Genomic DNA, 14,098 nt, shown 5'->3' on the forward strand with positions numbered 1-14,098 from the left:
CGTGTCCGCTGCCTTTACAGACACCAGCTCCGTCCGCAGTTTGCAGACAGGCATGGGAGAGCTCCATGGGGAGACCAGGTTCTGGCATGGGAAGGACTACTGCAATTTTGTCTTCAAAGACTGGGTTCAACTGGATAAGCCTTTTGCTGGTGAGTGCCGGGATCGTGGGTGGATGCTCGTATTTGGTCTTTTACTTGTCAGCATAGAACGAGTACGCATGTGCAGGATATAATGTCCTTTGTTCTGCTTCGGTTTGTTTTGAATATTTGATAAAACTTTGGAGACTGTCATTCAGTCACATACTTAAGGACTTCTCCTTGTAGTTACAATAAGAAAAGAGCATGAGATATAGCTTACTGTTTGAAACCTCCAGGTTTCATCGAGGCATATTTTGGGGGTAATAATCTATAATTCTGCAAGAGATGGTGCCTTTCCTTTGATCATCTCCTTTTCTGCGTATCATCTTCATCTTCCAGCATTAAAATGGCACATTTTCAGATTATCACTGTGCTGATGTATCTAAGAGAAAATAGAGATGGAACTGTATACACATAGCCTGAGGTTATTTCAACAGGACACAAAAGAAAAATGTAATATTAAGTACGTAGCCCTAGGTAATTTACACCAACTCACATCTCTCCTTGCCTAGTGATTATCTCATACTAAGTGAGATGGACACATCCTGGGGGAGGCCCGCGGGGGACTGTGCTCCTCAGTGTGTATCTGTGTTTCCTTTGGCTATAAAGGTATTGTTGCACCCCAGCCAAGTACTATATGCTTAGTGAACATTACCATGTTTCCTTTGACGTATTGCGGTTGGGGTCCGTGCTGGCAGCGGATGGCTCTGTCCCTGGCACAGCAGTTCGTGATGAGCCTTGCCCGGGGCACCTGGGCAGATTTCATTGACAGATACTCCACTCCCCGGATGCCGTGGCATGACATTGCGTCTGCGGTCCACGGGAAGGCGGCTCGTGACGTGGCCCGTCACTTCATCCAGCGCTGGAACTTCACGAAGGTACGTGGATCGTTTTGTCATGATTCAGGCCACATAAAGAGAGCCTGAAAGAGGGGCGCCTGGGTGGCTCGGTCTTTAGGCATCTGCCTTCGGCTCAGAGCATCATCCCAGCGCTCTGGGATCAAGCCCCACATCAGGCTCCTCCGTTGGGAGCCTGCTTCTTCCTCTCCCTCTGCCCCTGCCTGTGTTCCCTCTTTCGCTGGCTGTCTCTCTGTCAAATAAATAAATAAAATCTAAAAAAAAAAGAGAGAGAGAACCTGGAAGAGGAGAAACCTAGAGGGTTGGCAAAAAGGTACTGTGGTGGCCCATCTGCTCTTGAGTGCCTGGCTGTCAGCATGCCAGGGTCTGTGGGGAAAAGAAAAAGAAGATGTTCCTGAACTTTCCCACCACAGACAGTTCAGAGCACAGAGAGATAGATGCCACTTTCAGGGCCTATTGTGATCCTTTCACAGTGTGGGTACTCAGTGTTAAGTATCTGGTCTGGGCTGATGGGCACCTGGAGGGCTATCGTAGGGGGGAAAAGGGCCTTGTTTGGATGAGAGAGCTCCAGCTTTCACATCCTCCCAGTCCTGGCATTACGCTGGGTTCATACTGGTCCAAGCTTCTGGGAGGTGGCTCTGAGCGAGGGGAGGAGTGTGAGAAGATGGGGCCATTTTCCTTTTTTTCAGACTGTGTCGTATGCCATCACTACATATAGGAATAACTTAAGTACCTACCATCCAGGTGTCATTAAGGTTCCATCTTACTCACTGTAATACCTTACGACAAGGTATTAGTCTCCTTGATAATTTGGGAAAAATTGTTTTATCAATAACTTAGAATATCACTTAATTTTTCATTTATGTAAGCTTTTATTTACATAAATGTTATAACCTTTTAGAAATACTGGAAATATTTTTTAAGATTCATTTATCTATTTTAGAGAAAGGGGGGAGGGGCGGAGGGAGAGGGAGAGGGAATCTCAAGCAGACTGTCCACTGAGCACAGAGTCTGAGAAGTAATGGAAAGATTTTTAACAAAATTTAAGGAAGCATGAAAGAATAAATGAAGAAATATTACTTTTAACCTACTGGTATCTGTGATTGGTTTTGGCATTTCCAATGCTTTTATATTCTCTTCCTGACAGGATAAATTGGTAAACCCCAGAAAGCTTTTAAAAAGTATACAACCTTTAACTTAGAAAATCTTTTTTGGGTATTTAAGTTAAAGAAGTAATCTGGGGTGCCTGGTGGCTCAGTCGGTTAAGTGTCTGCCTTCAGCTCAGGTCATGATCCCAGGGTCCTGGAATCGGGCCCCGTGTCAGGCTTCCTGCTCAGTAGGGAGTCTGCTTCTCCCTCTCCCTCTGCTTGTGCTCTCGCTCTCTCTCTGGCAAATAAGTAAAAAAAAAAAAATCTAAAAAAAAAGTAATCTGATAGGTAATTTATTTTGATATTGTGTCTAATAATTCTGATAAAATGAGAAATAACTCAAATGCACATTAATAGGAATTTATTTAACAAATTATGGTTCTTTATCATTTTCTTAGGAAGTTATTAAAATAGGATATACAGTGCTGTACTGTGACAAGATATCTACAACATAGTAAGAAATCGATTGACAAAAAAATACCATTTTTGCAATTATATACCTCTATAACTCTAGATTGCATCTAAAGTTTCTTTAAAAATATAAAACAATAAATGCCCACTACAAAAGATTAAAAAAAAAAGAAGGATAAAAGGAATTTTCTGCCTCTGGAAAATAGAAAGAACAGAAAAATAATCTCTTGCCTCTTCAACTAGAAACTCCACTGTTAATGTTTTTCTTTTTCTTTTTCAAATGAATCTGAATTTCTTTATAACCACAAAGTAGGCAGGAATGGAGCTATTTTCTCATGTGGATCTTTTTTTTTTTTACCTGTTTTTGTTTATTTTAGATTATGAAGTCCAAATATCGGTCCCTCTCTTATCCTTTCCTGCTTCCCAAATCGCAAACAACAGCCCATGAGTTGAAATATCAAGTGCCTGGGTCCGTCAGTGCCAGTGTACAGGTAAGGCTGGCTTCTCTGTTTCACCAAATGCTACTGGGTGAAATCACTCTTCTGGATTAAGTGCCTATTACACTGGCTTCAGATTTTTCAATGAGGACAACTCCAAAGCAAATCTGAATAGACCTTTTAAAATTTAGTATTATATTTCCTATTTAAAGTAGATTCCATTTATCCTCTTTTAAAAACTCTTATAAATATAGTAAATGCACAGTTTTACTTCCTTACCACTTGTTACCTCTGTCACTCTCGTTTATTCTACACTGCAGTATATTCATCATTATCTTTACGTGTCTGTCTCTTATTTCACCTGTATTATCGTTTCTTTAGCGACACACTCATCTCTTTCATGCCTCTCTTCCTCCCACTATAGCTATCCTAGAGTCTTACACTTACCCTAGAGTGGGTGATGGATAATCTCCTTAGCTGAGTCACTTTAGAACTGAAATATAAAACAATCATTGTTAAGAAGCATTTCCCTTATGAGAGGGTCTCACAGAAAGCATGTGTATTCTTAAACTGTATAATCTTTCATGCATAAATTGTAAAAGCATCAAATGCTCAAGAAATTTATATTTCTATCTTTTTGCTTTTTTTTTCTTTTTTACTATGTTTGATATTATCACTGGTAGGTTGCAAAATGACTAAAGAGGGTTAATCAGTCTGGAATAGCTCATCTACACTTGCAAAATAGTTCAAAAAGTTTCTTTGTCCTCCACTCATAACATTTGACTCTAAAGGGTCTGGTTGTAGTTTCCTCAAAAATGTATTAAGTTTACATATAAATTAAGAATCTTTATGTCACAAGGATTCCAATAAACGCGTTCTTAAATGGTAAATGCATAAGTAAATAAATATTCTTAGAAAAGGCCAGTCAAGGAAAGGCTTGTCCTGTAATTCCTTCGGAAGTGACCCTAGCAACATGATACACCGGCAGCCAGGGACTGATACCGGTTAACCACCAGGAATGTGGCTGAAACTTCACATCTAAGAAGCTAGTTATACTTCAATCTAATTTTAGTTCCTAATTAACCAAATGCCTTTTAGAGGCTCTTTTAATAGAATATGGAATTTGCTTAATGGAGTCACATCATTTTACCACATTCAGTCGAAGCATCTCAGATTACAAATAGGAACATTAAGACCCAGTGGAGCTATGAGACTTGTCCAGGGTCACCAGCTGGTTATAGGTAGAGGTAGGACTTGAAATCCTGCTCTAGTCCATTGTTACCGCAGCTCAGATATCTTGAGATCATCAGGGGCAGAACTAGGATGGGCCGCCTTTGACATTGCCTTTTGTTCAAGGTCATTCACTATCAGCATCAAAAGTATTGTTTAAGTAAGAGTGCCTGAGTGGCTCGGTCAGTTATGCATCCGACTCTTGTTTTTACCTCAGGACATGATCTCAGGGTCGTGAGACTGAGCCCCACACTGGGCTCAGCGCTGGGTGTGGATCCTGCTTAAGATTCTCTTTCTCCCTCTCCCTCTGCCCCTACCCAGCCCCCCTTTCTTAAAAAAAAAAAAAAAAAAAAAAGGATTGTTTAGTAAAGATCCAGCAGTCTGCTATGGACATCACTAATACAGATTTATGTAATCTGGACATGGATTCTAGTGAATACGATTATGTAAATGAAATGCCTAAATCAGTTACTTTTACTATATACAAGTAATATTTGTAGCTAAGAAATAAAAAGACATTTCAGGCCATAGATCAAATAAGAGAACAATCAAAGAGATAAACCACTCAAGAGAAATACCTATAGCAAATATTTAGTTATCCCAGGCTACAGGAGACAATTAATTTAAACTTAGAGGCACAGATATATATGTGTTCACATGTAAGTTAATGAATATTTTATGAACCTGTTTAATTTTATTCTACTTGGAGGGAAAAATTATCCATGCTGTAAGATAAAATAGGAGCCTTCATGTTAAGAAAATAAGAGAATTTAATTTAAGATTTGAGATGGCATTAAAATTGACTCAGGGATCAACTTATCAAAGTTAGCAGATGCTAATTAAGCATCTGTTGAAAAGGAATTTCTGGGAATTGCATATTTTTGTGAACAGCAAAGGAAGTTGTACGCTGGTGTTGCATAAACATACATCATCTCTTACCTGTGGATAAAGCCCTGTTTTCTATATTCTCATCCAATTCCCTGGCAAGTAGACAGAAACTGCGTGACCGCTCTGTCAGATGCCTCCTGGAGTCACCCTCTCTGCATCCCTGAATGCGGTGTTAGAGGTGGGGCTGGAACCGGGGTATCTCCTGATATGCTTCTGTGTCCATCCTCGATTTGCTCGGATGGCCTGGACTCAGGAACCTGTAGAGCCAATTGATTGGAAAGGAAGTCTACCAAGACTTACTCATTAACTCATTTATTCCGTCAACATATGTTTATTAAGAGCCATCTGTTTGCACAGTGAAGTCATCAGTGCATACTTGGGTGCTGAGGAAGAAGACAAAAGTTCTCTGCCTCTGGAAGCCTAGTTAGCTGGGGGAGAGAAAGCTATGACATTGAACCATGTAGTTAACAATGCTAGGTGTGGTCCGGGACTAACCGCTGGCATGCAAGTAGGGCCCAGCACGCTGTGCGAGTCTGGCAGTGACGACGAGAGAACTGGGTGTCTGCTGTAAGTAATAAGCCTGCCTGCTCCGTGGATGGGAGATCCGACTGCCGCAGACCATTTGCTCTTGAGGGCTTGGCAGGTGAAGTTGAGATGGCGTAAGGCCAGATTGGGGATACCGTGGAGTGCCAGCTTGGTTAATTGGGACCAGATCCTGGAGGCGTTAGTGAATTTTGGAACTTTTTTTTCCCCCATCCAGGAAGCAGCATGATATAGGAATGCTTTATGAAAACTAACCCAGATCAGAGTTTCCAAACCTGGTTTTACCTGTGAAATGCTAATAGCTATGTCACAAAAAAGACTTCCATAGACAGAGAAGCTTTTGCAGATCTTCTAAGCACAGGACTTCCTAGCGCCTTTGTTATGCTGATGTGTATCAGGGAATCGCTAAGAATGAATGTGCTGTGAGAATTTCCCAAGCCCAATGGATGGAGGATCTCTCATTTTGTCATGTGTCTGTTCCCATCTCTCTGAACAAACCCACTCGGGCACCTATAGGTTATACATAGGGAGAACTTAGACAAAAAAGAGAGCAAGAGCAAGGATACCAGTGAGGAGGCTGTGACTGTGGTTCGAGCGTATGCAAAGTTTGCATTTGTAAATTAGCATTCTTTTTCCTGAAGAGGACCCCCCCCACAATTTAAGAAGTGTTACTGGTCACCAGAAGATGTTTTTCAGAATGGCCAAAACAACTCCAGTGGTGTAAACAGTGGGCCCAGCCAGCCAGTGCCAACTTTTCTAAGTCAGGAAAGTCTGAGAGGACCAGAAACCAAAAAAAGAAAAGAAATGACCCTGCTTCTGTTCTCCTTTTCTGTAAAGTTCTGACTGTGGTGTTGTTTCACTTCACGTTATTTACTGGCTCTCCACATTATTCGTCTTGTTCTAGACATTCTTGTTTTCAAGTCATGAGCAAATAGAACTTAGAAGCCCAAAGCCATAATCGAGCTGAATCCCTGGTTTTCCAGAGACTCCAGAAGGGAGCTGGGAGGTGGAACCCAGTACGTTGTAGGCAACTTGATCTTTAAAGGGTTAATTGTCATACTTCTAGGCCCTTCACTCTCTCAGCTATCATGTGGCAATAGCCAAATAACTCTTACATACTCTCAGTTGAGAAATTTAACACTATTTAATAAAGTTCTTTCTTAGGTTTGTTCTTTTTTAAAAACAAATTTTAGCATAATTTTTAACAGTTTATTGTTCATAACGTAATTTAGAGACCGCAAGCTTTAATTAACTCAAAAGGAGCAAGGGGATGTAGCAAGTGGAAGAGGTAGATTCTAGAGTCAGAGTGTGTTCAAATCCCAGCTTTGCTACACACTAGCCGTGCACCCTTGGGAAAATTGCTTCACATCTCCATATGCATTTTCTTCATCAATAAAACAGACATCATAATAGCATCTGCCTCATAGGGTTGGTGGTGAGAGCTAAGTGAAATCCATGCAAAAGCACTTAGAAAGTGCACTAGTTTGGATCATATCAATGTTAGCTTCAGTCCTCAAGCTTTCCCTCGTGTTTTCAAAAGCGTGGAACAAAGAAGAGGACATTTTTCTGGGTGGGTCAGGAGGGTTATTCTGGCTACAAAATCTTTATACCATAAATTTATTGAAATGGAGAAAAAGAGCATTTGACATAATGAAATAGGTAGTAGGTAAGATTCACGTTCTTTTATTTGCAAAAGGGAACCCACTGATTTAATTCTTTTAACACAAAAACATTGGGTCCAATTATCCTTGGTAATTGCACACCAGCCGTGATGCCCAGCCATCGCAGAAGGCTTGCCACAAGCAGCCAGGGCGGCCAGTCCAGGGGGGAACGGAGGCTGCCCCCACCAACACGAGTTTCTGTTCCTAAAAAAAAAGTCATCCGAACCTGAAAGCTGACTTCAGCAACTTCCACTGACACTTTTAAAGTACTCTCAGGTGTTTCCCCTCTGAGCTGGGCATTCTCAGAAGCCTGCCAAGATCATTTAGAGAAGACAAAGCAGGAGAAAGGCTTGGAGCTGAGGGGTGGCGGAAAGATGGTTCTGAAACCACTTATGCCCAGTTCTTGTATAAAAGAACTTGTTCTCTCCTGAAAAGGAACAAACTGGATGCCCAAATGCTCTCATTGCCATGTCAGGTAAATGACCAAGACAGGACATTCGGCATGTCTATCAAGGTAAAAGACCATGCCTGATGCCAAATTAGCATCAATATGGAATCAATATAGGGAACAATCCTCTTTATTAAATTGGGCAGCTTCTTGTAGAAAAGCCATTCCTTAGACAATCGTTGTTGAGAAGTCCTGCCAAATTGAGGGAAATAATTCCAGTGGAGTTAGGTCTTTGATCTCTCTGTCTGTTAAAAAAAATTAAACAGGAAAACTATACAGGTAAGTGTGAATGACATCCAGATTATATTAGTGGAAAAACTTGTTCCTACACTTGGGGAAAATGGCCACATGACTCTCTGCAGGATGTCACTGTAGGAATCAATGTAGATGTCAAAGGCCCACAGCATGTTTTGTGTTGTGAAAAAATGAAGTAGGTAGGGAGGGGTAAAAGAAAGCCACTTAACTTCCTCTAAGGCTGTTTCCTAACATGGAGGCTGTTTCCCGTCTATGGACCAGGTCTTCATGCAGTGGCATTCTGTGCTCGCCGCTGCGGTTCTTGGAGGGAGAGCCATGAACGGCGAGTGTTTACTCCTGCCCAGCACTGCATTAAGCTCTTCGTGGTTTATCTCATTCAGTATTCACCAGTCACTACACCGGACTCCTGTGCAACCTCTTGTTTTCACAGATGAGGAAAGTAAGACTTTGGGAGGTTAAAATAACCCAGGGAGGAATGGTGAGGCTGAGGCTGAGCGGTCTGGCTCCAGGCCCGAGGTGGTCACCACCAGGCACAGGCTGTTTCCGACGAGATCTGGCTGGTCGTAACCACCAAGGGCTTGGGCCAGGCCGAGCTGCGTGTCCGGCTTGCCATTTAGGATCCTCTTCTGTTGCAGCAGCCCCAAGTCCTTCCCTAACCCTCTTCTTGCTTCTTCCTGGCTCCCAAGAGCCCCCATCGACACCTTTCTTCCTAGGACTTCTCTCCCCTTCAGTTTTATTCTTCAGAAGTTTATTTTCTTCCTCTCCTTCAGCCTCAAGGTTAACTTTTCCCTATTGTTCAGGCGAAAGGATCTTCCCATGTTGTGTGGTGAATGGGTGACACTCGGTGGTACGAAAGTGGTGATTAGAAGGAAGGGCTTGATAGTGTGAGGTGAATTCTTGAACAAAGTCCGTTTCTTGGTGCTCCTGGCCTGCTTTTGTCCTGGGTACAGACTGGAAGAATAAGGCCCAACAGTCTGAGTGCTTCCCTTGTCTCCTGACCCGTGCCACTGATGGGCTTCTCCATGGAAGCCAACTTCTGCTTGAGAGACATATAAATGGCTCTTGTCCTAACAGTCTCTGGTCCACAGCTGACTGACTTGGGAGTTAAGGAAAACACAAAGAAATTAAGATATGTGCTGAATTTATATGGAAGAAAAGCATAACAGTAAGAGAAAAGCAACTTGGGACACATACTAAGAAAGCTTTGAAAGTTTTCCTTCGAGAAGAGATTTCTGAGTTTCGATCCATATATTCAACTTGGGCCCACTGTGTATAAGGGATTAGGGCTTGTGGATAAAAGAGAAGGTTATCTTCCTGCCTGTCTGTCTGTCTATCTATATCTATGTATCTATCTATTTTTTTTTAAAGATTTTATTTATTTATTTGACAGAGAGAGACAGCCAGCGAGAGAGGGAACACAAGCAGGGGGAGTGGGAGAGGAAGAAGCAGGCTCATAGCGGAGGAGCCTGATGTGGGGCTCGATCCCATAACGCTGGGATCACGCCCTGAGCCGAAGGCAGACGCTTAACCGCTGTGCCACCCAGGCGCCCCGTATCTATCTATTTTTACATAACAATTCAACCATTCTGTACATGACTCAGTGCTCACCATGGTAAGTGTGGTCACTATCTGTCACTATACAACATTATTACAGTATCATTGACTCTATCCTCTGTGCCATCTCTGTGACTGACTTATTTTATAACTGGAAGTTTGACCTCTTAATCCCCTTCACCTATTTTGCCTAAGAAGGCTATCTTTTAAGTTAAAAAATAGGACATAGTATAAAGGAAAATGACTGGTTCTGGTTACAGTTTTGAAGCTAAAACATAAAATTAGAAATATGGGCTTTTTATATGCTTTAAAATTGTGTATTCAGAGTTGAGGTTTGAAAAGTGAGGGTTAGATTTGATTCTCAGTATACATATGGCAGTAAGATAAGGCCTATTTCTGCATATGTAAGCAAGAGTTTGAGGCTTGTCTCAGTTACGCTGGTTTAAAACAGAAATGCGGGACAAGTTGGTCAGACCAGTTAAGAAAAAGGAGAGAGTAAATCTTAAATTTAAAACAGAAGGGAGTCCGTCGCAATGTGTTTGGCCTGCTTGGCTGTTTACAAACTTTCTGGACTATCAAGCATTTAAAGCAGTTGAATGGATCTGTTGTTTCACCTCTACCTTGAACTTGCCTGCTTTCCCTTCCTGGAGCTCTCCGCCATCCATCTTAGCTTTCCTCCCCAGCGTGTCTTGTTCCAAGGAGCCTCTTTCTGGCATAGCTGTCCATGAAACTACTCCAAACTGATTAGACTTGAAACCTATTTGGCCCTCCTCATTTATATCTTATGTTAATGAGCTTATTAAATCGTTGAATCAGGGCAAGTTTGGAGAGTGAGAAAGGAAAGTGTAAGGTTTCTGGATTTGAGGGGAAGACTGAGAAGTGACCACCAAAGGTGGTACATAAACTTCGCCTGTAAGTTTTTAGGGAGCATATACATCAAATATCTACCACGTTCCCCAGACCATAGAGCTGTGTTTGTTATGCCATTTATTTCTTCACTCAGCAGCTGTGGCGCGCGAGCCTCTGCGTGTGAGTGTGTGTGTGTGTGAGAGGGAGAGAGGGAGAGAGATCTCAGTTGTACAGTGGAGGAAAGCAAGCCTCCCTGATATTAAAAGGACTTGTTGAAGGTGAAAGGGCTCGTAAGGGCAGAGCTGTAGCACAGATCTCTGGAGTTCCTATCTGCCCAGCATACTCTGCCATTTTATACGTTGTTTCCAGAGTTCTCGCGAATCAGATCAGGATGTGTAGGAGAAGAATCTTCTCTAGGTAGCCTGCATTTTCAGGGCTATGCCTCTCCACATCCCAATTCGACATAAATTTGAGAGGACTAACAACTGAAACTCCTATTTGTTCAGAACTTTGTCATTTCTACTGGTGGACAATAATGCAGTTCCTTAGAGATGATGTGAAGTCGAGATATTTTCCCAGTGTGGATCATGTTTATATAAATTTCCTTGTGAGTTTTCTTTTGAGATATTTGATGATTGATGCTCACAATTAAACTTTCCAATGGCACGTATTCATCTGATAAAATTCAGTAAGTGTTTTGAGGGGAAGCTATTTTGTAATAAATACCTCATACTAAAGAGTAAGATTTTGAGGATAAAATCCATGATGTTAGTAAGTTCTAGTTTGAATTTCATGAGTGTTATCGATAACAACTTTTAAAGTTATTGACTAGATGAAGAATTTTATGAGATCTTTTATATATAATAGACAAGACCAATTACATAGTGGATCACTTTATAGATTCCTAATAATGTGGAGCCATTCTTTTGTTTTCAATTTCAGTTGACCTCGTGAGAGACCATTGCAGTATTCATTTCAAATCAGGAATAGCAAATCTATTTTTTATAGTGATTCTTCTGCAATGTCATGCTATTGCTTAAGGAAAATCGGTTAATAAATATTTACTGAGCACCTGCTGTCTGCCCAACGTTGTACTGTAGTCATAGTTAGAATACTGGAAAAAGTAACGAACAGTGATTCTTAGTTGGAAAGGCTTATATGTCCTCTGGGCCACCATCCTGTGCACAGCCACAGTCTCTACGGCGGCTCAGCTGTGATGAGCCACAACTCAAATGCATCCTCTAATGTTCTCATTAGTAATAGCAAACACTCACATACCACGTACCAGGTAGTAGGCCTCCTGCACGCTTCACAGTAATTCATCTAATCCTCTCTGTAACCCTATAAAATAGATACTCAATTGAACAGAACAGAAATCTGAGGCACCAGGAAGTTGAGAAACTTGACCAAGATCAAAGCTACTGAGTGGCTGGGCTAGGCTTTGAACTAGGCAGTCCCGCTAAGTATCAGTGTACTTACCTTATACTCAGGTGTCTGGGCTGGAAGCCCTTAATGTAATCCTGATGGGAGCAGGTGAGTGTCTGAATAGGGGGAGGCAGTAGGGATGAGAAAGATGAGCCAGGAGAGGCACACGAAGAATCAGTCAGCTAATTGAAGGCAAAGTCAAGGTTATATATCTAAATGAAGCTGTTTATATTTCAAAATGTATGGATCTGAACCCTATCTATTTGGGGAAAAAGGAATCAGCACATTATCAGGTCAGAGCTAGGGTGACCATATCTTATGGCTCAGAACAGGACACTTTGGAGAGTAAAAGTGGTACTATTAACAAATTCACCAGAACAACAGGCATTCTGGTGTAATTGTGGAACCATCATGAAAAAAAGAATACCAATGGTCACCCTACTCATAGCCACCGAAAGAGGGACTTTTGGAATACTCTTTGTAGAAACTACACTTTATGGTTTCCAGTTTCGAATGACAATAATCCTGGGTGGAGGAGGAAGTATTCAGGGCTTGACTTCTAGCCTGGCTCCTTCCTTATGGATTATGTCCAAGGACCAATGTCCCACCCACCTCCTCTCCGTGGGCCCACACATGACACCCAAGCCACTGTAATCATTCAGTTGTGTAGAAGAAAAAGGATGGATTTCATTTTATGAATACATCTGGCGTCCTCTCGATTGTCCGCTCATTTCCGATTGTTGCCTTGTAGCTGCTTCGCTCCGCTGCTGACTGGTCGGCTGGTATAAAGTACCATGAAGAGTCCATCCACACTGCTTACGTCCACGTGATAGAGAACAGCAAGCACTACATCTATATAGAAGTAAGTCCGGCTCACGTAAGTTAGCGTGACAACCTGCCTTCCCATAAATAGCTTGAAAGACCTCAGGGTCCCAGACTGAGGATCTGTACGTTAATCGGCATGTGTCGAGATGTGAGTTCGAGCCACCTGAATTTTTACGTCCCCAGCATACCTGACATGCACTTTGCATTTTCAGTTCAGGCCTCTAGGAGGAGTCCCCCAAGTTCTTGTTATTAAAGTGTGTGAACTCACTATACTCTTACCAGCCAGAAATACCACAAGGTGGATGAGTAAGTTTTTATTTGTCTTGAGGTGCAGGGTCTGAGTGGGAGGCATGTGCTGCTTCAGGAGAGCAGTAGTAACCACTCCTTTGGCTAGGAGTGGTTACTGGGTTACAAGGGTAAGTGCTCAAATGCAGACCCCCCGGTGCCACGGTTTGGCAATACTGGAATAGGGAGAGTGCTGGGAAAGGGACGTAGAAAAGGAAGGTGTGAGGTTATGGAGGGCAAGCGTCACCTCCTTCAATCCCGTATGAACCGTTGTTCCTTTTAAAGCTTGGTCAGATCCCAGGGTTTGTGTTCAGAGGAGAGGAGAAGACCTAGGGCCACTACACTTAGTTTGGGGACCTTAATTGCACTTCAGAGTAGATGTGAAGCTAGCTCAGAGCACGTGGACAATCCTGAAAAAAAATTAGAAGTCACGATAATGTAAAAATAAATCAGAGCACATCTCTCTTCTTTATTTTCATCTTGTCTTTTCCATTGAATTTTTTCATTGTGTGGAGGGAGATGGGTTTCTTGGAGAAAACTGTCCTAGCCCCGTGTTCCTTCCCATCTCCCCCTCCATATAGTGACTAATCACGAAGGGCAAGTGGGAAAGAATTAGAGCTTTGTTTATTTCACAGGCCTGGAGGAAGAGACGCTGATTTCAAAACTTAGCAGGCTAAATGAAATACAGTATCCTGGATGGGACAGGAAAAGGACTGTGAATATCAAGGTCTGGAGCTTTGCAGTACTGATACAATTAGTATTACTGATCTCAGCAGTTATGCCATCACGATAGACCATGTTCACGGCCGCCTCATCCATGACCCAGACTCCTTGTGCCTTAGCTCTTTGTAGTAGCATTAAGTCAGCCTTTCTTATTAGTGCTACCACAGCACTCAGTGACGTCCGTAATGCCGTGTGGACGCACGTGGCTGTGAGCACAGACCTGTTACACGTCTAGCCGAGCTAAGGGGTTGGCAACTACCCTGCTCTCCCCAAAAGAGGAGAACAGGCCGTGACATGCGGCCGGTGGGTGTTCACAGCTGCCGAGGAACGCGAAGCTTCTCTGTAATATGAATTCAGAAAAACAAACATGGTTTGGTTGCCACTGACTTTTTATTGTTGGATGCCTTAAGGGAAAACACATT

The 14,098-nt window shown here is 42.3% G+C and overlaps 1 protein-coding gene across 1 annotated transcript in view; it reads left to right on the forward strand.

Moving 5' to 3' along the window:
- Nucleotides 1-14,098, forward strand: part of PLD1 (phospholipase D1) — a 192,017-nt gene that overhangs the window by 116,565 nt on the left and 61,354 nt on the right. Inside the window, exons 17-20 of the mRNA XM_040621604.1 lie at nt 21-149; nt 897-1,015; nt 2,931-3,044; nt 12,595-12,705. Coding sequence (XP_040477538.1) covers nt 21-149; nt 897-1,015; nt 2,931-3,044; nt 12,595-12,705 — 473 coding nt within the window. The remainder of the gene's footprint in view (nt 1-20; nt 150-896; nt 1,016-2,930; nt 3,045-12,594; nt 12,706-14,098) is intronic.

Source organism: Ursus maritimus, unplaced genomic scaffold, assembly GCF_017311325.1.
Source record: "Ursus maritimus isolate PB19 unplaced genomic scaffold, ASM1731132v1 scaffold_4, whole genome shotgun sequence".
Classification (NCBI taxonomy): domain Eukaryota; kingdom Metazoa; phylum Chordata; class Mammalia; order Carnivora; family Ursidae; genus Ursus; species Ursus maritimus.